At 39.4% G+C, this 27,952-nt stretch overlaps 1 protein-coding gene across 1 annotated transcript; it reads right to left on the minus strand.

The window, feature by feature from the left end:
- Positions 1 to 398: 398 nt before the first annotated feature.
- Positions 399 to 27,713, minus strand: POGLUT1 (protein O-glucosyltransferase 1). Its single transcript, XM_030328365.2, has 11 exons — positions 27,577 to 27,713; positions 26,705 to 26,795; positions 25,476 to 25,619; positions 16,344 to 16,479; positions 14,044 to 14,165; positions 8,462 to 8,521; positions 6,690 to 6,789; positions 4,817 to 4,875; positions 3,614 to 3,781; positions 2,396 to 2,452; positions 399 to 1,702 (listed from the first exon to the last, which is right to left on the minus strand). The coding sequence occupies exons 1-11, from the start codon at positions 27,659 to 27,661 to the stop codon at positions 1,546 to 1,548; spliced, it is 1,179 nt and encodes a 392-aa protein (XP_030184225.1). The 5' UTR covers positions 27,662 to 27,713; the 3' UTR covers positions 399 to 1,545.
- Between the last annotated feature and the right edge of the window lie 239 nt (positions 27,714 to 27,952).

The following is a 27,952-nucleotide window of genomic DNA, read 5'->3' on the forward strand; positions in this document are numbered from 1 at the left end:
CAACTCCTCCTCTAAGAAGGTCCTTAGACTTAAACATTTATGGAAGGGAGTTTAAAAAGCCAAATACTTGCGGCACCTGGGTGGCTCAGTTGGTTAAGCATCCAACTTCGGCTCAGGTCATGATCTCGTGGTTTGTGAGTTTGAGCCCCGTGTCAAGCTCTGTGCTGACAGCGCAGAGCCTGGAGCCTGCTTTAGATTTTGTGTCTCCCCCTCTCTCTGCCCCTCCCCTGCTCATGCTCTGTGTCTGTCTCTCAATAATAAATAAATGTTAAAAAAAAGTATTTTAAAAAAGCCAAATACTTTCCTCACTAATGGAATAAAATTCCTGATTTTATATGACTGAACCTCACATTTACTAATTTTGAAACAAACTAATATACGGAACAGTTCTTAAGAAGCAAAGGAAAAGAGCAGATTTAATGTGGAAAAGTTGGGCCAAAGGGACAGAATGGTTCTGAGTCATCAAACTCTATGGGTTTTCATCTAAAAATTTTTCTTCACTTTTGACTATAAAAGGGAGAGCATCCTGAGAGATTAAACCGCTATCCAAATGTGTTTTTCAAAAAGGGAAAAAAGGGAAAAAGAGGCACTCCAACATGGATTTGCACTGAAATATTTCCTACATGAGTAAGTGCTCAACTTGGATGATCTAAACCCCAATAACATTTCGTAGATGAAGACACCTTGAGGTCCCTGCATGCCCTTGCAGCTGTGGACACTGCTGCCAATTTAAAGAGGAAAAATATTAAGGGTGTGTAAGGAGTGAGGAAAATTTGCTGTTTTGTGCACAGTTCCTTTAAAGAGTGAGGACTACTTTCTAAATTTATTAAGAGGTTTTTGTCTTTTTTTAAAATAGAGACCATAAAAAGAAGTAGTGTGTGAAGGCACAAAAAAGGGGAACTTGAAATCCAATTGCAATAATTACTCATGCAATTGGCCCCTTTCTCTGTGGCATTATAGAAACCTCCTGAGTACCAAAAAGCTTATGCTTTTACAAAAGAGAACTGCCACATCATTGCATGGCACAACTACTGCTTCCTTAGACCTTTCAGGAAATGATCCCCAAGTGGTTTTCACTAGCCCCATAGGGCTTCCTACATTAAAATACAGTGACCAAGATTAGCCTAGAATAACTGAACTGCAGAAATGAGTTATACTAGTTCCAAATGATTAGTTTTCTGCTCCAAATAATGGGACAAAGTATCCTCTGACGGACATAGTTGGTTTCACAGTGATGGACATACATGTATGGATGATCTGAGGCACAAGCTGTGATTGGTCTTAAGAAAATGAAAGGTGGAATTGGGTTCAACACCCAAATCTCATGATTTCTGGTCCTTATTCAGCCAAAGCGTTGAGCTGCTCCGAGTCCATTTATACACATTTTTGATCTTTCTCAGTTGTCTGGGTGCAGCATGATAAGGAAAAGCAGGTATTTGGCTTGATAACAGTATTCAAGGTAGAGGTGCCACGCTCATGGTAAGCTTCTCACCACAGGATATCTGAGAGCTGCTGCCAGAGAGGACTGTGGTCCAATGATGATGACTAGAGTTCAGTTTTCAAAATTTTAGGAATAATCTGATCATAGCCTTTCCTTCTTGTTACATTATAGGACAGGAATTTAGAGTATTCAGTCAACAGGTTCTCCCAGTAACAGGTGATGTCATCCATCTGCAAGTGGTTCATAATAAACTGGCTTCCCCTAGAGACGAGATTAATAAGAACACTTAAAGCACAGCATTTAATAATACTAATAGCTTACATCTAAGTGCTTACCTTGTGCCAAGTCCTATTCAGATGCTTTATATGAATTAACTCTTTTGATCTGCAGAACCAACCCTATAGCCATCATATCCACACACATGCACTTAGCAATAGAACTTAACTTTTTTTCTTAAAAATAAACATATAAAGAGTGAATTCTCAGAAATTCTGTACTTGTTTAATTACCTGAAAGATTTCAGTCTACTTCTATAAAGGATGGGCTTGGGACATATGTGAATGTGTGTGTTCCCTCTGGAAAGTTTTTTTTTTTTTTTTTAATTTTTTTTTTAACGGTTACTTATTTTTGAGAGACTGAGAGAGACAGAGTGTGAGCAGGGGAGGGGCAGAGAGAAAGGGAGACACAGAATCCAAAGCAAGCTCCAGGCTCTGAGCTGTCAGCACAGAGACTGATGCAGGACTTGACCCCACAAACTGTGAGATCCTGACCCAAGCCAAAGTCAGATGCTCAACTGACTGAGCCACCCAGGCACCCGCCCCCCAGTAAGTTTTAATTCTGATTATCTCTGTAGAATGAGAACGAAATCCAGATATCACCATGATAACAATAGTCATGTGACTTTAGTTGGGGATGATAAAGTAAAATAGATAAGGAAAAATGAATAGAACTTACCTTTCAGCAATTTCTTGAGCCATGTCATCATTTGCTTTTACAAAATGCAACAGCTCCCTAAAATGGAAAGAATCATTAGTCTCTAAAATATACACTGAGCTAAGAAAGACCACAGACTGAGGTCTATGGTTAATCTCTAGATAGGTAGATAATTGATTATTTCTTTTTTATTTTACCTCATTTTTTAAAATGTTTTATTTATTTTTGAGAGCATACATGTAGGGGAGGGGCAGAGAGAGGAGGACAGAGGATCTGAAGCGGGCTCTGCACTGACAGCAGCAAGTCCAATGTGGGGCTCAAACTCAAAAACCACCACATCACGACCTGAACCAAAGTTGAACTCTCAACCAACTGAGCCTCCCAGGTGTCCCTGTTTCTTTTCTAAAGCAAAGACATTTGGGTCCTTACAGGACAAAAACAACAACAACAACAACAACAACAACAAAAGCCCCCACACAGGCTAAAGGCAACCTGTTGTAGATTTGGGACATACTTGAGAAAATAGAGAAATATTCAATGATACACATCAAAAATCAATAGTGAAAAAAAATTACCCTCCTGTCTCTTGCTGTAGCCCCTAGAAGAGGGCCCTGGTCTCATGTTTCTGGGCCCTTTCCATATCTCTTCCTCGTTCCTCCCATCATGTGAGAAAATTGGCCTCAGCTTCAGTGGGGTCAGTTCTCATGTATCTGAAAGTCTCTTTGATAATATAACAACATCTAATATCCCTATCTTTAGTCTTTGAGAGATAAGCACTTTTCTACTGTGGACTGCCTGAACATTACATTTCAAACTAGCATTAGAGCACTTTTTCAGATTAAATCTCACATATAGCCTAGTTGACTGGTAGCACTGTATATACAAACCACATAGAAAAAAAAGCTTTCAGGGCTCCTGGGTGGCTTAGTGAGTTAAGCATCTGCCTTCAGCCCAGGTCACAATCTCACGGTCTGTGAGTTCGAGCCCCTCGTCGGGCTCTGTGCTGACAGCTCAGAACTGAGAGCTTACTTCGGATTCTGTGTCTCCCTCTCTCTCTGCCCATCCTTTGCTTGCTCTCTGTCTCTCAGTCTCTCTCTCAAAAGTAAATAAACATTGAAAAATTTATATAAAAAAAACTTTCAAGGGAAAAAGTCATCAGTAGTAAATGCCTTAAATGGCTGGGGACTTAGAGGCAGATTGGGGAGTCATTAGGCACTCTGCTTGGGGAGAGCCACTCACTGGACATTGGAGAGATCTGTTTTGACTGGGATATAGTGAACCCATGGCTTCAGTTGTGGATAGAAGAATTCAAGCCACTCATCACCAACATGGAAAACAAGGGAACCACACAGGAAGAGGTGTTTGAACCGGAAACTTGCGGCTACACCTCGAAAATTAAACAGATACCTGGGAAAGAAAGAGCAAAATATATTCAATACTATACACCTGCTACCACAAATAGGATCTTTTTCTTCTTATTCCCTCCTCCCCATCTCTCCTTTTATGACCCCTCTCCCTGCCCTTCCTATTTTCAGGTTTCAAGGACACATCTGCATGTCCCTGTGGGTTTCCAGGGGCTACTGGCTGTTTCAGGGAATGTCAGGTGGGGGAGAAAAGAGGATTCTTTCTCCAGACAGACCTAGAGAGGGCCACAAACTGGGTCTAGATAGAGAGATGTAAGGCTCAGATGGAGAGAGTACCTTACCCTTTCCTATGAGCTTTCCTGGGCCTAATGTCTCTCGTGAGTCATGGCTCCCCAAAGCCTTGTTTTTCCCCTGGGGTACCCCACCAAAAGCACCTGCTGTTCCCCTTCTGAACAGAATTCCTCTTCTGAATTCTGGAGAAGAAAACCAGGTATACCTAATCAATCTTCAAAGAAATGCCCCCTGGAAAAAAGCTATCTTAGAAAAGAACATGGTCTTTTCAGCATTTCTCATGCATGCACCCCTGTCTCCAACTAGAGTTGCTTCTACCCTAGAGTTCCCACTATGCAGTGTAATCAGCATTCACCTCTCTGAATCCCCCTACTTCCTCCTCCTGACCTGGTTTTACTTGTTCACCTAATCCTTAGTCCTGGCATTGAATTCTAACATTTTAGTTACATATGCTTTATTCATTTTGAAATGTAAACTTTTATTAATCTGATAAATACTTTAACTTTACCTATTGGTTGGATGGGGTGTAGAGAGAAGGAATCCCATCACTTTGGTTGCTAGCAGAAAGGTCTATGGAGGCAGGGACCATTTTTTAGGGTCTCTGCAGTTCCCACAGAACTCAGGTGAGAACCCTGTACACACAGCATGTTCTCATTAAACAACAACCAGATGAATTAATAGGACTTTCATAAACCCCAGTTGGACCTAGTATTAAAGTTCTCTCCCAAAGTGAAGCTATTCCAAATGTAATAGGGAAACCAAGAGTCAGGAGTCCTAGAAGTCTTACTTGTATTTGCAGTGATCCACAAGATGGACATCCTTAGCAGCTGGCTTCCCCAAGGTGTCCTTTAAGCGAAAAGGAAGTTATTAGTATGGAGAGTGGTAGTATTTATTGAAAAGCAGTATGCAGCAAACATAGTTAAGCATTCCATCAACACGACCTCATTTCATTGTCCTGAATAAACACATTCAGAGGAATTATTATCCCATTTTATGCATGAAGAAGCCATGGTCTCAAAAAGTTGAGACTTGCTCAGGGTCACGTGGCCCTATGTAGAGGAGCAAGGATTTTAACCTGGGCCTGTCTGATTTTAGAGTTTAAGCTCCCAGAGCCATGTGGATCCTTCTCTGAACTCAGAGATCCTAACCTACAGCACATTTCACTCTGTGTAAAGTATACATATATGAAGGTACAGGTGGTGGCTGGTGGGCTCAGAGGTAAAACCCACACACAGATTTTGTTGGGGATGGAAAGTATTTAAAAATAAAAATTCAAACCATTGCCAACATTTACAGGTGGTAAGATATTTCTTCCAAAAACCCCGATTTCCAACTTTTCTTGTAAAACATAAAAGGAAGGTCTGGTAAACTGAGCTCCTATTCCCTTGGCGGCGTTGACCAGACCTTTAGCTCTTTCTCCTGCTCACTCCTGTGGCCTCCTGGGGCATCTGAGTTTGAGACCCCCATTTATATCCCAGCTACCTTAGAAGATGGCAAACACTTTGATGAGGGAAACAAGTCTTGTTTGCTTTTGTAGCATCCCACAGTAGAGGCTGTGCTGAATGGATACACTTTTCATATTTTTCTTTTTTTTTTTTAATTTTTAAATGTTTATTTATTTTTTATTTTTGAGACAGAGAGAGACAGAGCATGAACGGGGGAGGGTCAGAGAGAGAGGGAGACACAGAATCTGAAACAGGCTCCAGGCTCTGAGCCGTCAGCACAGAGCCCGACACAGGGCTCGAACTCACGGACCGTGAGATCATGACCTGAGCCGAAGTCGGACACTTAACCGACTGAGCCACCCAGGCGCCCCCATATTTTTATTTTTCAACAAAGTTTGTTAGACTTCATTTGCTCCTGTTTGATTACAACTATCACATATTACATCTCAGATACACTTAGTTTTCCCACAAGAAGTTTAAAACTTCTTTTCATATCATCCTCATATGGCATTTGAAAATTTCAAATGAGGACATTTAGGGCTTAAAGTTCTTTGAATAAGGCAAGAAGTCATAGAAGACAGAGATGAACTCCAACCTGAAGGAGCCAGTCATTGCTGGCATTGCCTTAGAATCACTTGGAGAGTTGTAAATAAATTAAGAATATCTTTACATTTCAATTAAGAATATCTTTACGTTTCAAATGCTTGAAAAATACCCAAAGAAGAGTATTTATGACATGTGAAAATTACATGAAATTCAAATTTCCATGCCATAAATAAAGTTTTACTAGAACACAGCCAGGCTCATTCATTTACATATTGTCTGTGGCTGCTTTCACACTGTGATGGCAGAGTTGAGTAACTACAACAAGACCATACAATCCACAAAGCTTAAAATATTTACCATTTGGCCCTTTCCATAAAAAGTTTGTGTCCTCTGGTTTAAACCTTAATAGTAGTAAAAAAAAAAAACCAAAACCAAAACAACAACAACAAAACAACAGAACAAAACCAAAACTACTACTCATAATATGGCCCAGAAAAGCAATGTGAGTTTGAAAGAATAATTTACATATATGCCAATACTAGTTTGTGGATCTTTCTCTACATTCATCTATCACTAAGAGGAAACCTGATCTGGAATTCTACCCAGGTGACAATGTTCTTTGAGTGAGAATGTTCACTGCTATGGTTCTATTCAGACAATTGTGATTACTTTCATAGATTTCCAGGCTTGGTTTTTGGTGTATTCTGCATCAACAAGTTTTGGGTTTTTCCGAGATAGAAGAATGAGAGGATCCCGTTCTGGACTTGTCCTATAAAAGAAGCATATGACATAAACCATGTGTCCTCCACCATAATACTGTTCCCAATCTCTAAAAAGTAAGCTGTAATTGGACCCAATGCAATGACTGTACACATAGATGGATAACTTACTGGTTACAGCAGAGGTGGGGGTGGGGGTGGGGGGGGTACTGGGCCCTGTGCATATAGGTGTTCCTGCCTGTTTTCCTGGCTGTTTACCCTTCAGAGATGGGGAGTATTGGGCCCTCCTTTGCTTACATCTAGTCTTTAAGAGGATGTTGTTCTGAACTCTACAGGCATATCCCAGGGAATGAGTTCCCTTTCGGGATGGCTCATGTAGCGTCTATAATCACTAGTACTCACAGCTGTGTGACTAGGTAATCACCCCTCACCAAAATAGCTACATGACCTTTGTTGTGTGTATTTCGTAAAGTCCAGTGTAATATTTATTTTGTTTTTATTTATTTATTTATTTATTTTTATTTTTTTATTTTTGGGACAGAGCGAGACAGAGCATGAACGGGGGAGGGGCAGAGAGAGAGGGAGACACAGAATCGGAAACAGGCTCCAGGCTCTGGGCCATCAGCCCAGAGCCTGACGCGGGGCTCGAACCCACGGACCGTGAGATCGTGACCTGGCTGAAGTCGGACGCTTAACCGACTGCGCCACCCAGGCGCCCCTGTAATATTTAAATTAAAAAGAAAACTAAAGGGCTAAAACCTATAGAAAAAGTCCTAGTTATGGTCCAAGTAGGAGATGGTCCTGACATTTGAGAGGTCCTGGACACCTCTCCCGCCCCCCCCCCCCCCCGACCTGCCATGGACCCACTCTCTAGAAAAGCGGACATATCCCTATATAATTTATAGGAAGTCCTAGAACTCTTCAAGTCCACACATGGATCCCAAGTTAAGAAGCTGTGATCTTAAGATCTGAGAATCAAGAGAAGTTGATAAGGACCAGTAAGCAGTGGCTACTGGGCCTATCTACATTCTCAAGTTCACTGCCTCAATAGAGGGTATGATCTCCAACAAGGACTCACCAGGAAAACGACAAGACCCTTCTCCTTTCACGGTCCCTGTTCTGTTCATCTATACAACAGATGGTCTTCATGTATCTACATGGCAGGTACTGTTCTTGGCACTGGGGATGTGGGTCTAAGTAACATGGAGAGGGTCCTTGACCAACATTTCCCTTTCCCTCCTCCCTTTCTTCCCTGCTTCTCTTTCCATTTTCATCAGTCTCAGTCTGTGGTCTCCACCATTATTTGGCAGCCACATGGCCTCATGGAAAAAGGAGTCAGGAGATCTGGTGATTGTTCCTGATCCGCCATTAACTAGCACAGTGACTAGAAGAGGTCCAGGTCAGAAGCTACCCATAGGACACTATAATCTCTTAGGCAAGAGGACAACTCAGCTGTTCTCTTCAACATACACTCAATGACTAATATACTCATGGCACTCTAAATACCTATTCAATGAATAAATGAATGAACCTTACTTCTTTCAATTCCAATTCAACTAAGAGTGATTTGGGCAAAAAATTTAAATTCTCTGTCTAAAATTCTGTGCTTCTACATTTATTTCTTAGTTATCTTAGTTTTCTCTTTGAACTAGAGATCTTCACACCCTCAAAATTGCTTATATTTTACAAATTTCTTTGTAAAATGCCAGAAAATATAGTCACCTTGATCCTCGGAAATATGCTGTAGAGTTTTTCTTCTTCCATGGCCACTGTGCTGCTGACCTAAAAATAGATTTCAGTTAGTTTCTATGTTTTTCTCTTAACTAAATGAGGACGTGTTTTAACCACTTCTGAAGATTAGTTCAGAGCTTTACATTTTTCATTAAGTCTGACCGAGGCTTTCAAAAGAAAGAGCCCTCAATGACATTGCATTTCCCTTTGTTGTTGCTTCATTCCTTTGGAAATGTTAGCCAATAATATCTACAATCTGTTCCTCCGTTAATAAGTTAACAACATTGAAAGAAAAGTTCCCAGCCCCTAAATGACATGTTTAGAGCTATTTAATGCATACAATGAGGATTTCTTCTCTGCTTTATGTAGAGTGGTGCTATTGATAAACTTAATAGGCAAAGAGACCTGCAGAAAATATCAGAAATTGAATTAAGGGCAAGAAAACAAATCACTCCTTGACCTCGTGTTTTGGATGCATAGGCAGCATCTTTAGAAACGTGTCTGATATTGCAAAGCACCCTGTATTCTTGAAACTGTCCTAAGTGCTCCATGAAACAAAGTCCCTGAAACTCAGGTCTCAGTACATACTACCATGACCAGCTTTTCTTGCTGAAGCTGCTAGTTCACAGATGCAGCATTTTTAACTTCCTTTGTAGGGGCCCTGCACAGGGTTGCATGGTGTCTTCCTCTGAGAAATGAGGGGGACAGCTGAATTGGAGTTAATGAGGGATTGCTGGACTATTTACCATAATGGAGAGACTTAGGATATAAACTTTTTAGGTAGAAATACTTTTAAAGACATAAATGTCACATTACTCAGCTTCTCTCAGCTGAGAGCATTGCTCATTTTCGTGGCCTATCTCATAGGTCTTCCTTGCTATACCATCTTTTCCTGATTCTACAATCCAAAGCCAAAACTATCTCTCATTGTGCCCCATACTCCCTCCCACCGAAACATAAATGCTATACCACTGGGTTATTTTTGTTTACTGGGTTTTTGTTTTTTATTGGAAATATGGTATGTGCTCATTATATAAAACTCTTTTTTAAGTTTATTTTATTTATTTTGGGGGGGGGGATGTGAGTAGAGGAGGAGCAGAGAGAATGAGAGAGAGAGAGAGAGAGAGAGAGAGAGAGAATGAATCCCAAGTGGGCTCTGCACTGTTAGCACAGACCCAACATGGGGTTTGATCCCACGAACCATAAGATCATGACCTGAGCTGAAACCAAGAGTTGGACCCTTACTGACTGAGCCACCCAGGAGCCCCTATATAAAATTCTAATGGAAAAGCATAAAATAAAAGTAGAAAAATCATCTGGAACCCTCCTGCCCGTAGATAACCATTTTTACCAATTTAACGTCTCAGTGAAGAATTTCCTTCCAATCAAGTCTCCATATCAGTGGTTCTCAATTGGTGACTTTGCCCCGTTCCCCCAGAAGACATTTGGCCATGACTATAGACATTTTTGATTGTCACTACTGGGGGACTGCTACTGGCATTTAGTGTCATTAAGACACTAATGGGGTGCTGCTAACTATCCTGCAAGGACAGGATAGTTATGCACAGGACAGACCCCTGCAACAAAGAATGATCCTATCCAAAATGTCAATACTACCAATATTGAGAAACCTTGCTCTATATAACGCAGATATTTTATATATATTATATATTATATATTATATATTATATATTATATATATACCCATTCTCACAATGCTTGAGGTGGTTTTGTTATCCCTAATTTACAGCTGAGGCTCTTGAGAGGGTAAGCAGTTTGCCCAGAGTCACACAGCTGATAAGAGCCAGAGTATAAACCCAGAGTCCCTGTTTTTAAGCCCTATGCTACCTTTACTTTGCATTCAGGCACAACATTCCATTTTATAGCCATGCCATAATTCACTTCATTACTTATTCATGGGCTTTTAGGTAGTGTCTAACTCTTTGCTTTAAGAAACAATACTGTAGGGGCGCCTGGGTGGCGCAGTCGGTTAAGCGTCCGACTTCAGCCAGGTCACGATCTCGCGGTCCGTGAGTTCGAGCCCCGCGTCAGGCTCTGGGCTGATGGCTCAGAGCCTGGAGCCTGTTTCCGATTCTGTGTCTCCCTCTCTCTCTGCCCCTCCCCCGTTCATGCTCTGTCTCTCTCTGTCCCAAAAATAAATAAACGTTGAAAAAAAAAAAAATTTTTAAAAAAAAAGAAACAATACTGTAGTGAATATCTTTGTGTACCTACCTTTACATACTTGTCCATTTAACTCTTTGGGATAAATTCTGGAAGTGAAATGGCTGGGTCAAAGATATATACATTTTATATTTTGATATACATTGCCAAACCACCCAACTAAAAAAGTATCAATTTATACTGAAATTCTGAGTATAAATTTCCTTGGTCCCTGGGAAAACTGTATTTAATATACACAGACTTTTACCATCTCTGTTTTCTCTCTCCCTCATTCTTTCTACCCACCTACTTACCCCTCAAAAGACCTATGTTAGGACTTTTTTCCCCAGGCAAGTGCTAAAAGTGGCCAACACAGCCTGGGGCTGCCCCAGACCTCTTTTATAACCATCCTCCCTACCTCCTATGACAGTAGAGACATAAATCTTTAAAATACAGAAACAGTGAATTCTTCTACAGAGTGAAAAGTAAGTCAATAGGGACAAACTCCCAAAAGATTAGAAAAAATAGCAGGCAGACATCAATGCAGATAAACAAGGAGATTTTTTAAAGTTTCAAAGTAAGAAGTGAAATCACATAGCTAGAGCTTTTGAATGGAGGGCTCTAAAATATAAAATTATAATTCTGGGGGCACCTGGGTGGCTCAGTCGGTTAAGCGTCTGACTTTGGCTCAGGTCATGATCTCACGGTTTGTGAGTTCGAGCCCCACATCGGGCTCTGTGCTGACAGCTCAAAGCCTGAAGCCTGCTTCGGATTCTGTGTCTCCTTCTCTCTCTGCCCCTCCCCCACTTGTGCTCTGTCTCTCTCTATCAAAAATAAATAGATGTATAAAAAAAATCTTTTTTTAAATTACAATTCTGCAATCATGAATAAATTCACCTGAAGAATAAGAGGGGACGATATCAAAAGAAAAATATGTTCTTGTAAGTTTAGATTTTAAAACATAATCTATCTCCCTAAAATAAGCTTAGTGGTTTTCAAGGGAGGAAAAAGAGTACGTAGTGGAGGAACTGGTAACACCTTGACCAGGTGATCAAAATTAATATCTCTAAAGAGTTAAGGATGGGGGCACCTGGGTGGCTCAGTTGGTTAAGCATCCACCTCTGGATTTCAGCTCAGGTCATGATCTCACAGTTTGTGAGACTGAGCTCTGTCAGCACAGAGCCCAGATTCTCTTTCCCTTTCTCTCAGCCCCTCCCCCACACACTCTGCCTCTCTCAAAATAAATAAATAAACATTAAAAAAAAAAAAAAGAAATGTTATAGATGGATGCAAAAATCACTTAGGTAAGTATTAAGGCCAGCAATGCATAAGCTGAATCTAATCATGAGGAATAGACAAAACTAAACTGAAGAACATTCTATAATGTATGTGGCCTGTATTCTTCGAAATGTCAGTGTTATGAAAGAGAAAGACAGACTGAAGAGCTGTTCCAGATTACAGGAGAGTAAACAGAAATAATAACTAAATGCAACACATGAGCCTGGATTGTATCCTGTACTGGAGGTAGAATGTGCCATACAGGACATTATCGGGATAATTAAGTGTTGTACCAATATTGTCTCCTGAATTTGATAATTGCAGCATGGTTATAAAGGAGAATATCCTTGCTATTAGGAAATACACACTAAAGTATTAGGATGTACAGGGTCATAAGGTATGCAACTTACTCTCAAATAGTCCAGAAAACAAGAAATTATGCATATATTACACATAGCCTAAAAGTCTATCATAGAAAATAATGAGGTAAATTATTATCCATGCAACAGAATACCATGTAACTAATAAAAATAATGAGGTAGTTTCATATGTACTGACATGGAAAGATCCCTAAAACACACTAAGAAGTGGGGGGGAAAGATGCCGATGTTAGACATACTTCTTTATTTTTATGAGCATATATAGGTTTCATAATCAGAAAAAAAGGTTGTTTTTAAAGATTTAAAAAACAAAGTAGGTGCCTGGATGGCTCAGTCGATTAAGTGTCCGACTCAATTTCGGCTCAAGTCATGATCTCACAGTTGTAAGATCGAGCCCTGCATGGGGCTCTACACTGAGCATGGAGCCTCCTTGAGATTCTCTCTCTCCTTCTCACTCGGCCCCTTCCCTGCTTGTTCTCTCTCTCTCTGTCTCAAGAAAGAAAAGAAAGAAAGAAAGAAAGAAAGAAAGAAAGAAAGAAAGAAAGAAAGAAAGAAAGAAAGAAAGAAAGAAAAGAAAGGAAGGAAGGAAGAAAAGAGAAAAAACAAAGTAGATGGATAGCAGGTAGAAAAAGAGCTACAAAAAAGAAGAGTGTAAAAAGTGTATTTGCAAGTACCTGAAAAAAAAAAAAAAGGATTAGATAACTAAAGCCAAGAATAACTTGAAGAAAAACAGGTTAAAAAACTTGTTATTTTTCCCTCTGGAGAGGATGGGTAAGGTTAATTGGTAATGTGGAGAAGATAATGCACTTGGATACCAGGACTTCAGGCCTAGATTGGTTCCTGACGTTGACCAAGTCACTCAACCCCTGAAATAAAGAGTTGGAAAGGACAATTTCCAGTTCTAGTTCTGTGAAGTATGAGACCAAGGTATTTTACAAAATCATTTTCAAAGTACACCTACCAGATAACAGACTCATTTTTTACCTGGTGGCTCTAACCGCCATTGAGGACTTCGGCCCTATGTGTTTCTTTAGAAAAGGGACATTCATTTCACCCCCTTTGAATCTCCAGCCGCACATGGTACAGGTGATAGATATTTGTGGAAATGAAGTTAAATTAAATTTTTGCTTCCTCAATGGACCTGAGAGAGGACCTATAAAGACTGTATTTCTTCTAGAAGTTTTCTAATTAGGTATCAATGTTGTTTAAATCATAAATGCAAAATGTAGCTAGGTAAGAAATACCTATAGCTTGGATGACATGGACAATCTAAATTCTGAAATGACATCAGATAGACTCAACAGCCCAAGCATGTCTCAGTCGTGAATCAGGAGAATCTGGAATAAGTTTGTACTTGAGATAATTATGGGACAATATGTCCTCCCCATCTCCACCTTAAGGACTTAGATCTAAGTTATAAAGTACATTTATGTTCCTCCTAGTAATTTTCTATTCTCCCCCACAACATGGTCATTCACTTTTTTCAAATTATGAAAGTAATTCACTCTTATTTGGAGAATCTTAAAAATACAGAAAAATTTAAAGAAGAAAAGAAAAGGCTCCTATACTCCTTTCCCCAAAGGCATTACTGATACTTTAGGGTAGGCTCTGCTCTTTTCCTATGGATGGGTAAATATTTTATACACACACAAAATTGCTTATGCTATAGTTTTTCTTTTGTTTTTAACTTAAACATTAATTTATTTCAAGAAGACCTACAAAGAAGGACAAATAAAACCTCTCTAAAGGACCTACCTTACCAGATCTTCTCTGAAGAGGTCCCACCGTCCAAGACCTGTAGGATAAATTGGCCAAACAGCAGGCCCCCCTTCCCAAAATGTCCAAGCAGGATACATGATATCATGGTACTCTGATGTCTTCAACAGAAACAGAAAGGTTGTTCTACATCAGTCTCAGAACAGAGAGAGAAGAATTAAACTACAGTCATGCCACAGGATCTGGACAAAAGTCTTGCTCTAGTATTGAATTGCCAAAAATATATTTTCCTTTGTCTGCAAAGTCTGGACTCTAGACATTAAAAGAGAAAAATGACCGTGGGTTAAAAATCATGGGCTCACTGAATCCCAGAATTTAAAATCTCATTAAAGGTCAACTTTTCCAGTTACCCAAAGTTCTATTTGTTAGGGTTTTTAGTTTAAGGAAATAAAATACCTAACTCTGAATCATCACACAGCTCTCTTATCTTTTAACTGCTATTACATTTGGAGTATATACTGTCTTACCAGTTCCTGATTATTTCCTAGATGGATCTTTTGAGAGCAAGAATCACAATTAAATGGTTAAAATGGTAGGGGCTCTTGAAACAGATCATCTGGGTTTGAATGCTGACTCAAAATGCTGACTCTACTTCTTTCCAACTCTAGGCAAGTTACTTAATTTTTCTATGCCTGCTTTATCTTTATGATGGGAGAAATAATACCAATAATGTTACCTATCTAATGGGCTTACTAAATGAGTTAGTACATGTGAAAAACTTAGACCAGTGTTTGGTACATAGTAAGTACTCAGTAAGTGTTCATTAGTGTTATCTAATACTGTGGTACTGTTGAGCTCACCCTGGTTGGTCAATAAATTATTGATTATTTGTTGATCAGGACCAGAAGTGCTGATGGGCAGAATGGGAGAAAGGGATATTATCCCACATCTTTTGAAAAAAGTTTTAAATCATTTGTTCTCTTTTTATGATTACTTCTGTTAAAACTCTGGCCTGATAAACCTCTAACTCTTCAGTAGTTTCACTGGAATTACACATGCAATATGCTGTTTGCCTTTCTCAAATACTTTTGAAAAATGGTATGTGATTCATAAAGCAGCTCAGACATAACAGCTGCTCAATAGAAGCTGTACAATTACTATAAAGTTGAAAGACTAAAAGCTTTCTCTTGGGAATTAGAAGTCACTGGCTTAGAAACAAAAAGAGAAGATGAAAAGAAAGTATACTGATTGTTATACTTTACCATACACAGAAACAACAAATAGATAACAAGCATAAAGTCCTTACTGACTTACATGGGAGCTTCTATCTGTTCTTCTGGGAGGGTTTCATGACAAACAAGAAAACCAAGCACTTTTGAGAAATGAGGCTAAATCATGGGAAATGCAACACAAATGTGGCCTCAGCCCATTTGCAACACAGTAAATACACAAGTCTACAGAGAAAGTAAACTGTGATAAAGAAAAAGTGGGGATAAAAGGTCCCTCTTTGGAGAAACCACATCAGAGATGGTGCTCCTTTTCTCAAAGTCCATCGGGTTTTCCTAAACCCTCCCTTCCCCCATAGAATCTTCCACCTATTCTCTTCTAGCCCTCCCACCCCACCCCTAAATGTGGCCATACCTAGTCTCAAGGGAACCAAGGCCCATGCCTTCCAATACACATTTGCAACAACCTGGGCACTGAGAAGACATTAACTATCTCAAATTCTTCAAGTCCACAGGTGTGAACTAGTACTCCTATTCCTCCATAACTAGACTCAAAGCTCACCCTCTCACATATTCCTCTTGGATATCCCTGACCTATCCCCTCAATGTACTGCTTCAGCACAAACTGTGTGGAGTTATCCACCACCTTCAGCTTCACTGTTAGCCATGCTGAGTCCTTGGGATACACTGACAGATAGGACTACACACACACACACACACACACACACACACACACACACATATGGGAGTTCAACAAATAGTTTTTGAATGAAGGTGTTCTCTAACTCCAAGCCCATGAGCTATTTTGAGCCACTCTCTCCCTATGTTCTGTAGGATCTCTAAACCTTTCCTTCAATGTCCTATCAGTTCTTTAGGCGTCCATTATTCTCTCCCCTTCATCCCTAGACCTATAGACACTTAAGCAATCTTTTTACCCATTTCCTCAGTCTTATTGCTCAGCCACTGTGAAGCTAAGAGGGACACAGGCCAATTCCTGGACCTCAGGCGTCACCCTCACCATTACCCAGCAGATTCTGTCATAGGACAATCATCTCCTACTCATACTCTAGAGGAACACCTCCCATCTCCCCATACATCTCTCCCTATACTTACCTTACTGAAGGAGAAGACTGGAATGGCAGGCTCCATCCATTTAGGAACCTGAGGATAATCTCGTACATTGATCACCATTTCCATGTCAGGGAGGCGTCCGATAACTTCCAAAATAAAGTGTTCAACACCACTACACCTGTCAACCAGAAATACCACATATTCACCAGATCAGTGCCTACTATAGGACAAGACATGGTCCCATTCACACTTTGAAAGCCCGTGTTCAGATCGTCAGCCTTCTGCAAAGTTTCCTGAAAGCAATGCTTCTAAAAGGACTTTTCTACTCTCTTATATTGTGCAAGGCATCTTTCCTAGCTAAACTGCTCCAGCTTACAACATTTCATGAAGTTTTCCAGTTAGATCATAAGTCTGAAAGATGTATTATTGCTACTCCTACCACTTTTCCTCTATTCATCCCTAGTTTTTAAAAATTTCCTCTTGGGGTGCCTGGGTGGCGCAGTCGGTTAAGCGTCCGACTTCAGCCAGGTCACGATCTCGCGGTCCGTGAGTTCGAGCCCCGCGTCGGGCTCTGGGCTGATGGCTCAGAGCCTGGAGCCTGCTTCCGATTCTGTGTCTCCCTCTCTCTCTGCCCCTCCCCCGTTCATGCTCTGTCTCTCTCTGTCCCCAAAAAAATAAATAAACGTTGAAAAAAAAATTAAAAAAATAAAAAATAAATAAATAAATAAAAATTTCCTCTTTAGTTTAATTAGGAAGCAAGATACAAATTTTGATAGTAACCAGAAAAAGCTAATTCTCTAAGTGTGTCCCTAGGGCTTTGCCTCTCACAAAGACATTATATTTATATCCACCATAATTAAGTTTCATAATTTAGGAGGAAAGATAGGAAAACTTTTATTGCCTTTGAGTTGAATACTTCAGAACACTATCAAAATCAGTTTTGCAAGCCAGAAAGAATGTTATGTACACAATCACAAAGACTGTAATACAGGCATACTTGAGAGATACTGTAGGTTTGGTTCCAGACCATCACAATAAAGCAAATATGGCAATAACGCAAGTCAAGAGAATTTTGGGATTCCCAAGTACAATAAAAGTTACGTTTATACTATACTGTGGTCTATTAAGTGTGCAATAATAGTATTATGTCTAAGAAAACAATGTGCATATCTTAATGAAAGACACTTTATTGATAAAAAATGCTAAGAATCATCTGAGCTTTCAGCAAGTTGTGATTACTGATCACAAATCACCATAAGAAATATAATAATAATAAAGTTTGAAACATTGAGAAAATTGTTCCAAAATATGACCCAGAGATGTGAAGTGAGCAAATGCTGTTAGAAAAATGGCACCAATAAACTTGTTAGATGCAGGGTTGCCACAAACCTTCAATTTATTAAAAAAATGCAGTATCTGCAAAAGGCAATAAAGTGAAGCCAAATAAAACAAGGTTTGCCTGTATACTTTTCTGGCTGGACTCCCCAGGAATCCTCAGAGGAACTCTGGAAAGAGAGGATACACTGGCAGATTAGATTTTCTGCCCCATCCCTTGAGGTCCTGACCACCACTATCCTGGAGGGAACATTCCAAGGTTTGACCAAAATTTTCCAGTAGCATATAAATGACTGATTCATAAAATTGATTTATATAGAGAGAGGTAACTGCAAAAAATATCAATGATTCATAAACGAAAGAAAAGATGCTCAACTGTATTAAAGAATGTCCCAGAAGCGCCTAGGTGGCTCAGTTGGTTAAGCGTCCAACTCTTGATTTTGGCTCAGGTCATGATCTCATGGTTCATGAGATTGAGCCCTACATTGAGCTCCATGCTGTGTGTGGAGCCTTTAAGATTCTCTCTCTCTCCCTCCCTCTGCCCCTCCCTTGCTCCCCAAAACCCAAACTTGTAAAAACAGAGAATGAAATGGTGGTCACCAAGGGATGGGGGGAACAGGACAGATGCTGCTTAAGGGTACAAACTTACAACAAGTAGTGAATATGCCCTAGAGATCTAATGCACAGTATAGTGAATATAGACAACAATACTGTATTATAATCAAACTTGCTAAAACACCAAAATTTAATTATTCCAACTACTAAAATGAAAGGATAATTATGTAATTAGTGCTACAATGGCAATCATATATTATATAAATGTGTCAGATTAACATGTTGTGTACCTTAAATGTATATATTATATGTCAAATATATTTCAATTAAAAATTTATTTATTTTTTTAAATTTTTTTTAATGTTTTATTTTTGAGACAGAGAGAGACAGAGCATGAACAGGGGAGGGTCAGAGAGAGAGGGAGACACAGAATCTGAAGCAGGCTGCAGACTCTGAGCTGTCAGCACAGAGCCCAATGTGGGGCTCGAACTCATGGACCATGAGATCGTGACCTGAGCCAAAGTCGGACGCTTAACTGACTGAGCCACCCAGGTGCCCATCAATTAAAAATTTAAAAACAAAGTATCACTATGACAAAAAAAAAAAGTGCTATTGAAGCTAGGTGCTAGTCTTCACCAATCAGACTGACAAAGATCAGAGTCCAATAATACACAGTATTGATGAAAGTATGAGGTCTATTCTGAGCATGTAATACAAGGGTGGTGGAAGTGAAAATAGGCACAACTTTGGGATGGCTGGCTGGCTCACTGGGTGTCATGGGTTCAAGCCCCATGTTGGGTGTAGAGATTACTTACAAAACAAAAAAGAAAAAGTATATAAAAGAAGAAAATAGGCACAACTCCTTTGGAAGACAGTCTGCTTCTATTCATCAAGATTTAAAAAACACATTAGTTGGCCTACTAATCCTACTTGTAGGAATTGAGCCTGCAGATATAATTACATGAGTACTCAAAGGTTTAAGTTCACTACAGCATTGTTTACATGTGTTGAAATTCAAAGGGGAATGGTGGAGAATAATTTAAATGTCCTTTGATAGAGGGCTGAATAAAGAAATCCACACAATGGATCAGTATGCAGCCATGGAATAGTGAGATATACTCTATGTACTCATAAGGAACAATTTAAAAATATGTTATATGAAAAAGAAAAGTAAGTTGCAGAACAGAAGATACACATGTTCTATTTTGTTGATGAGTCTAGACAACTGTATATGCATAAACTATTTCTAGAAGGATATACAATAAACTTGTAATCGTGGTTGTCTTTTGAGAGGAGGACTCAGGGACTAGAGGTTTGGGGGTTGAAGGTAGTAGAGAAACTTCCATTTCCTTGTTCATATTTTCAGGTTATCTAAATATTTTACCATGTGCAAGGAACAGTCCTTTGATGATAAAATAAACAAATAGAACTAGTTAGAAGTTTAAAAAATATAATGTTGCTATACATTTACACTTAACAGCTAAAACATTTTGTTTTCTTTCATGTTCAGCTTTTAAAATAGCACTCTTTCACAAACTGTATAATGCCGTTTATGATTCCTTTTATATAAAACTCTAGGAAATGATCTATAATGACAGAAGGCAGATCAGTGGATGCCTGAGAATAGGAGTAAAAGGACAGCATGGCAGGGAGGGGTAGGAGAGAAGGATTGCAAAGAGGCACAAAGAAATTTTTGGGAGTGACAGATACATTCATTATCTTGGTGTATACATACAGCAAAACTTATCAAATTATAATTGTATTAAAAAGAATAAAATACCAAAAAAAGGAATAAAATATCTAGTCATAAATTTAACTAATGAGATAGAAGACCTGTACTCTGAAAACTGTAAGACATTGATGGAAGAAATTTAAGATGACACAAATCAATGGAAAAATATACCATGCTCATTGATTGGAAAAATTAATATTAATAAAATATCCATGCTACCCAAATCTACAGATTCAATGCCACTATCAAAATACCAATATCATTTTTCACAGAATGAGGACAGATAATCCTAACATTTGTATGGAACCACAAAAGACCCTTAATAGCCAAAGCAATCTTGAGAAGGAAGAACAAAGTTGGAGGTATCACAAGCCCAGGTTTCAAACTATACTACAAAGCAATAATAATCAAAACAGTATGGTACTGGCACAAAAATAGGCACACAGATCACCAGAACAGAATAGAAAGCCTAGAAATAAACCCACGCTTGTATGGTCACTTAATCTTTAACAGAGGAGACAAGAATATACAATGGAGAAAAAAATAACCTCTTCAATAAATGGTGTTGGGAAAACTGGACAGCTACACACAAAAGAATAAAACTGGACCACCTTCTTACACCATATACAAAAACAAACTCAAAATGGATTAAAGACCTAGGTGTAAGGCCTGAAACCATGAAACTCCTGAAAGAAAACACAGGCAGTAAACTCTTGGACATTGGTTTTAGCAATATTTTTTTAGATCTGTCTCCTCAGGCAAGGGCAACAAATGCAAAAATAAGCAATTAGGACTACATCAAACTAAAAAGCTTTTTCACAGTGAAGGACACCATCAACAAAACAAAAAGCAACATACTGAATGGGAGAAGATATTTGCAAAATATCTGGTAAAGGGTAAATATCAAAAATATATAAAGAACTCATTCAACTCAACACCAAAAGACAAATAATCCAATGAAACAATGGGCATAGACATGAATAGACATTTTCCAAAGAAGATGTACAGATGTCCAACAGACACATGAAAAGATACTCAACATTACTAATCATCAGGGAAATGCAAATCAGAACCATAGTGAGATATCATCACCAGTCAGAATGGCTATTATCAAAAAGATAAGAAATATTAGGGGCACCTGGGTGGCTCAGTTGGTTAAGCATCCAACTTTGGCTCAGGTCATGATCTCACAATTTGTGGGTTGAAGCCCTGTGCCGGGCTCTGTGCTGACAGCTCAGAGCTTTGAGCCTGCTTCAGATTCTGTGTCCCCCTCTCTCTCTTCCCCTCCCCTACTTGTGCTCTGTCTCTTTGTCTCTCAAAAATAAATAAACATAAAAAAAATTTCTGGGGCATCTGGGTGGCCCAGTTGGTTGAGCATCCAACTTCGGCTCAGATCATGATCTCACTGCTTGTGAGTTCAAGCCCTGCATCGGGCTCTATGCTGACAGCTCAGAGCCTGGAGCCTGCTTTGGGTTCTGTGTTTCCCTCTCTGCCCCTCTCCTGTTCGTGCTCTGTCTCTCTTATGTTCTATTTTATATAAAATAAAACATAAAAAAATAAAAAAAAATAATTTAAAAAACATTAAAAAATTTTTTAAGTATTAAAAAAATAAGAAATAATAATTGTTGGAAAGAAAGGATACGAATAGAACCCTCATGCACTGTCGGTGGGAATGCAAATTGGTGTAGCCACTGTGGAAAACATTATGGAGGTTCCTCAAAAAATTAAAAATGGAAATACCTATGATTTGGTAATTTCACTTCTGAGTATTTACCCAAGGAAAACAAAAATACCAATTTGAAAAGATATATACACTCTTGTGTTTACTGCAGCATTATTTATAATACTACATATGGAAGAAACTTAAGTGTCCATTGATAGATGACTCGATAAGATATAATATATATATACATATATATATAATACATATATCTACATGTATATAATGGAGTGAATATATATAATGGAATGAATATATATATGTACATATATATATAATGGAATGAATGAATATATATGTAATTAAATGAATGAATACATATATGTGTGTGTGTATATATATACATATATATATATATATATATATATATATATATAATGGAATATTACTCAGCCATAAAAAAGAATGAGATCTTGCCATTTGCAACAACATGGATGGACCTAGAAGTTATTATGCTAAATAAGTCAGACAGAGAAAGACAAATACCATATATAAAAAACCTTAATAAATAAAAATAAATAAAACCTTATGATTTCACTTACATGTGGAATCTAAAAAACAAAACACATGAATAAACAAACAAAAAGCAGAAACAGACCCATAAATACAGAGAACAAACTGATGGTTGCCAAAGCAGAAAGATGTGAGGGGATGGGCAGAATGGATGAAGGTGGGTAGGAGATACAGGCTTCCAACTATGGAATAAATAAGTCATGAGGATAAAAGGTACAGCATAGGAAATACAGTCAATGGTATTGTAATAGTGTTGTATGGTTACAGATAGTAACTACACTTGTGGCAAGCATAGCATAGCATATAGAATTGTCCAGAATCACTATGTTACTCACCTGTTACTAACGTAACATTGTGTGTCAACTGTACTTCAATAAAAAAAGTCAGGAAGATGAAAAGTACAGCATAGGGAATATAGTCAGTAATATTGTAATAACATTGTATGGTGACAGGTGGTACCTACATATATTATGGTAAGCATTTTACGATGAATATACATGTTGAATCACTATGTTGTACACTTGAAACTAATATAATATTGTATGTCAACTATACTTCAATTAAAAATTAATTTTTTAAAAAGATAATGAACACAAAAAACTTACCAAGTTGTATACTTTAAATATGTGCAGTTTAGGGAAACCAAAGCAAAAATAAACTATTGGGACCTCATCAAAATAAAAACCTTCTGCACAGTGAAGGAAACAATCAGCAAAACTAAAAGGCAACTGACAGAATGGGAGAAGATATTTGCAAATGACACATCAGATAAAGGGTTAGTATCCAAAATCTATAGAGAACTTACCAAACCCAACACCCAAAAAACAAATAATCCAGTGAAGAAATGGGCAAAAGACATGAATAGACACTTCTCCAAAGAAGACATCCAGATGGCCAACCGACACATGAAAAAATGCTCAACATCACTCATCATCTGAGAAATACAAATCAAAACCACAATGAAATACCACCTCACACCTGTCAGAATGGCTAACATTAACAACTCAGGCAACAACAGATGTTGGCGAGGATGTGGAGAAAGAGGATCTCTTTCGCACTGCTGGTGGGAATGCAAACTGGTGCAGCCACTCTGGAAAACAGTATGGAGGTTCCTCAAAAAATTAAAACTAGAACTACCCTACAACCCAGGAACTACAGTACTAGGTATTTATCCAAGGGATACAGGTATGCTGTTTCGAAGGGACACATGCACCCCAATGTTTATAGTAACACTATCAACAATAGCCAAAGTATGGAAAGAGCCCAAATGTCCATTGATGGATGAATGGATAAAGAAGATATGGTATATATATACAACAGAGTATTACTCGGCAATCAAAAAGAATGAAATCTTGCCATTTGCAACTATGTGGATGGAAATAGAGGGTAAGTGAAATTAGTCAGATAAATATCATATGACTTCAGTCATATGAGGACTTTAAGATACAAAACAGATGAACATAAAGAAAGGGAAGCAAAAATAGTATAAAACAGGGAGGGAGATAAAACATAAGAGACTCTTAAATATAGAGAACAGAGGGTTGCTGGAGGGGTTGTGGGAGGGGGGATGGGCTAAATGGGTAAGGGGTTTAAGGAATCTACTCCTGAAATCATTGTTGTACCATGTGCTAACTTGAATGTAAATTATAAAAAAATAAATAAATTATAGAAAAAAATAAATATGTGCAGCTTATATCAGCCACACTTCACTAAAACTATTATTTTAAAAATATCATTATTCTCCATCTTTGAAATGACAGGTCTCCAGTCATTTAATTAGATGGTGCTCTGGTTCCTCAGCAAAATCTCTCAGCTCATCCTTGAAATGCTGAGTTTATATTTTACTTTGTTCACAATAAAGTTTTTTAAATGCAATCTGGGCTTCTCCAACTGGGTGATTTAAAATTATCCAGACCTAGAAAGATAATGTTTTTGGCTAGATGGGAATCAAAGATATTATTCAACTGTATCCATTTCATTAAGGACACTGGTTCTGAATATTTCATTTTGTTTCTTCTTTGCCTAACTCTCTTTTCTTAGTTGTGTATGTAGTTGAGACAGGGAACTTTCCATGCATTAGAAATATAACTATTTTATTGTCAATGAAAGGTCCTATGCTCCCTTAGGAACATTTCTAACAGCTCATGATTCTTACCAAAATGTTCTGAGGTCTGGAATGAGAGGTATGTGCCTTTCAGAAACTTTGAGAGTATTTTATTTCATTTGGAAATTGCTCATCTAACTATTAAACATTAGTTAAGCCTTCAAAGTCTAATAATGTCTATATTCATATTTTCTTTCTCATTTGTAGAAATTAGAAATTCTTCTATACTCATAATTTGTAAAGTTGAAACAAATGTCTGTTTAAAATACTTCAATAATTTTCCCCATTACCAGCTTATTTACCCTTAACACTTGATAACAAAAGTGTAATTGTGATTACTTCACGGTAATGGGATTTTAAGTGATCTTTATTTTCTTTTTTGTTGTTGTTTTTACATATTTTTGACAATTAAAATGCAGTAATTTGTAATAAAGTTGTTATTAAGAATAATTCCTTATGTCCACACGGATGCACGTTATTTGCAATACTGCTCATATACTTTCCTTTTAATGACAGAATAGAGATTGTTTAGAAAGATCTTAGGCTGAGAATACCATGGCCTCTGATTTTTGTACTTTGTAATTTTATAAAGATTTGAGTTAAAAAAAAAAAAAGACTCCTAAAAGGGAGGTTTCTTATTTGTTGTATAAACATGTAATGCTACCTAACTCCAACTTCCAGGCTTAGTCCATGACCCTCCCTGCTCAACCCCAGCCCTCAGCCCACTGATATGTTACCTCAACCACCACACCTGAATTCCTGGCTAGTGTAGCCTGTGTAATCTGCAGCCTCAGTTATTCTTGACTTTCCACCACCTTTCTTCAAATACTCAGTATCAATACTTGACCCATGAAAAACACTCAATCCTTCTCCTTCTTCAGCCCAGCTCAATCCTGCTAGGTCTCATCAGCCTGTGCCCTGCAGCATCCATATCTGGTGGATGATGAGAAGGGTAGAACCATAGCCAGTACAACCAGTGATTGTGCCCAAGCCTCAAGAAGAGAGAGGAGACAGACTTTAATATAGGAGAAAGGGGGGCAGGAGTTGGAAAGAAAAATCCTCAGGCAGGAAGAGTTTGTCACTATTTTGCAGTCCCTCTGAAATATGAGGAGAGATTCACCTGTGGGGCCCTCTAATTAACTCCTCTCTAAGAACAGTATCAAATAAGCCCATATATAAGAAGGTCAGAAGATATATTTACCTCATAGCTCTTACCTCGAGGGGAACATGCAGTCATTTTCTCTGTATAATCTGTTCTTAATAATCTGATAGTGGGTCCCCAGTTTCCGTTTGACTACCTCTGCCATCGTCTTCCTGGAGATACCTCCTCGAAAAGGAGTTAGATCCTCTTCTATGACACTGAAAGAATGTGAATCGTCAAGAACAGCAGGTTAAAAAGTGGTACCATTCCACCTACTTCCTATCTATGGGTTTAGGTTTAGTATTAGAAAATACAGTAAGCCAGGGAAAGAATGGAGGACAGGAATGAGCAACCTTTCCGTAGGTAATCTAAAGCAAAACAACAAAGAGGAAAAAGCAAGTCAATTTCTCTTCTTCCTCTCTGGATCCGGATCGCCCCTTCCTTACTTGATGCACATTCACCTTTAATAGGCACACAACACCTGTGTCCTCCCAGTGACTGCAGTCCCACTGACCTCCCCTTCTCCAAATCCTGCAGAACATCGGATTTATGCCTTACAGTCTGACACTGTCTGATGCCCTTGGTCTCAGACTGACTGCCTTGTTCTGTCTGGCACCCATTCACCACACATACTCTAGCAGCCTGACAGCAGTGACCGGAAAGTACAGTATTTTGTATCCCTTTTAAAGTTCAATACATAGATTTTAATAAGTATCATAAGCATCAGGTTAATTTTTTGAGGAGTCATAGAATAACAAAACGAGGAGCTAAAGGACCCTGTTTTTTTTACCTGATGAGGAATCTGACACCCAGAGAAGTTAAGTGACTTGCCACAGAGATAATTAGTGGGAAATCTGTGACTAGAACCAAAGACTGCTTTTAAAGTAATCTTTCTTTTACACTTAAAAAAAAACCAACAGGAAACTTGATGATTAGCCTCATTTATAAATATGTTCATTGCTCCGACAATATTTATTGAGTACTTATTGAGGGCCAGCACCAGGGATGCAACACTGAGTAAGACATTGGCCTTGACCTCAAGAAGCTTTCAGTCCAATGGGGAACACAGACAACTATGTGTGCTAACTCCAAGGAGTAAGTAGCATTGCTGAGACCACCTGGGCTTTTCCTATCCCAGGGCCTTTTTGTTCCCTAGAAATAGGAAACCCACCACAGGAACATTGCCTTTTATCAAGGCGTACTTGGCTCTCTGATTACTGTAATCCAGGTCTCTTGGGGATATTAGGGGAATTCTTGTGACAAGTACTAAACTCTCAAAGACACATCAAAGAAAAGAACTCACCCATGGTAGCAGCTGCAGTTTTGACTTGAACATGGTTCATAATTCTCCAAAGACCTGTTAATTTGGTCAATAAATACTTTCCATTTTGAACCTTCAAGAAGTGAAGTAAATGAAAGTTAACAAAATATCCTGATCATTCTCATTTGCTACCGGCAGGCATGCCGAACCAACTTCTGACACCCCTTCCCATTCCACTGGTGAAAAGGAAACGCCAGGAAGGATTCATTCTATAACTCTCCAGCACTCATGTCAAGTCTGCTCCTCTACTTGGGCTGTCAGGTGTCCAAGAAATTGGAAAATGTCCAAGCTCAACGCCTGGCACTCAGATAGCTATGAATAAACTGGGAACACGTATTCTCACCTTTTACTAATCAAAGTGAACCCTATAAAGAGGATTAATTAAAAGCCAAATACATTAATTAATTCTCCCTTCATCTCTCCGTCAATTCACTAAGAACCACACACACACACACACACACACACACACACACACACACACACGCAGAGAGAGAGAGAGAGATGAATTATTTCCCAGTGTGTTTCAGGGAGGAACAGTGTAGCCAAGCGCGGGCGACACTGGCTGTAAGTGAACAGGAGAACTCCCTCTCCACCTCGCTATCCTAATTCCGAAAAACAGGTTACTCTCCAGGGTCCTGGGCAGTAGAAGCAGCGCCAGACACCCAGAAGTTCTCACTCTCCGCTCCAAGGCGCCCCCGTGCCCTCTGCCCAGCTAAGCGCTCCAGCGGCCACAGCATCAGCCGGCCTCCGGCCGCCTCAGGGAACCGGGGGGGGGAGGGGGCGGCGGGAAAGCACCTCTGGACCGCGCCAGACCCCGAGCCTCAGCGGCAGGCTCGGCCCCGCCCGGAGCCCACCTGACTCCTTCTGGCGGCCCAGCACTGGGGGCAGTAATAGCAACAGCAGCCACAGCAGGAGCTGCGGGCGCGCCCACCGCTCCATCACCCGCAGCCCTCTGCAGAGTCCCAGCCGCGGCGCCGGCGGAAGCACGGCCCCGCACAAAGATGGCCGTGGGTGCCGCACCACGTGGGCGGAGGGCCGCCCCGCACAGAGATGGCCGCGCACCACTCCGCCTCCCCGCCCCCAAGTCCCGGCCTGCGGCAGAGTTTCTTAGGGAGCACCGCTCTGGCACTTGAGCCGAGTGCTGTGGTGGAGGCGTGTGCATAGTCCCGCCTCGTTTGTTCCGAGCCAAGCTGTATAGTTAGCAGCTGCTTCATGTCGCCGGGTGTAGTG

Source organism: Lynx canadensis, chromosome C2 (assembly GCF_007474595.2).
Source record: "Lynx canadensis isolate LIC74 chromosome C2, mLynCan4.pri.v2, whole genome shotgun sequence".
NCBI classification, from domain to species: Eukaryota; Metazoa; Chordata; class Mammalia; order Carnivora; family Felidae; genus Lynx; species Lynx canadensis.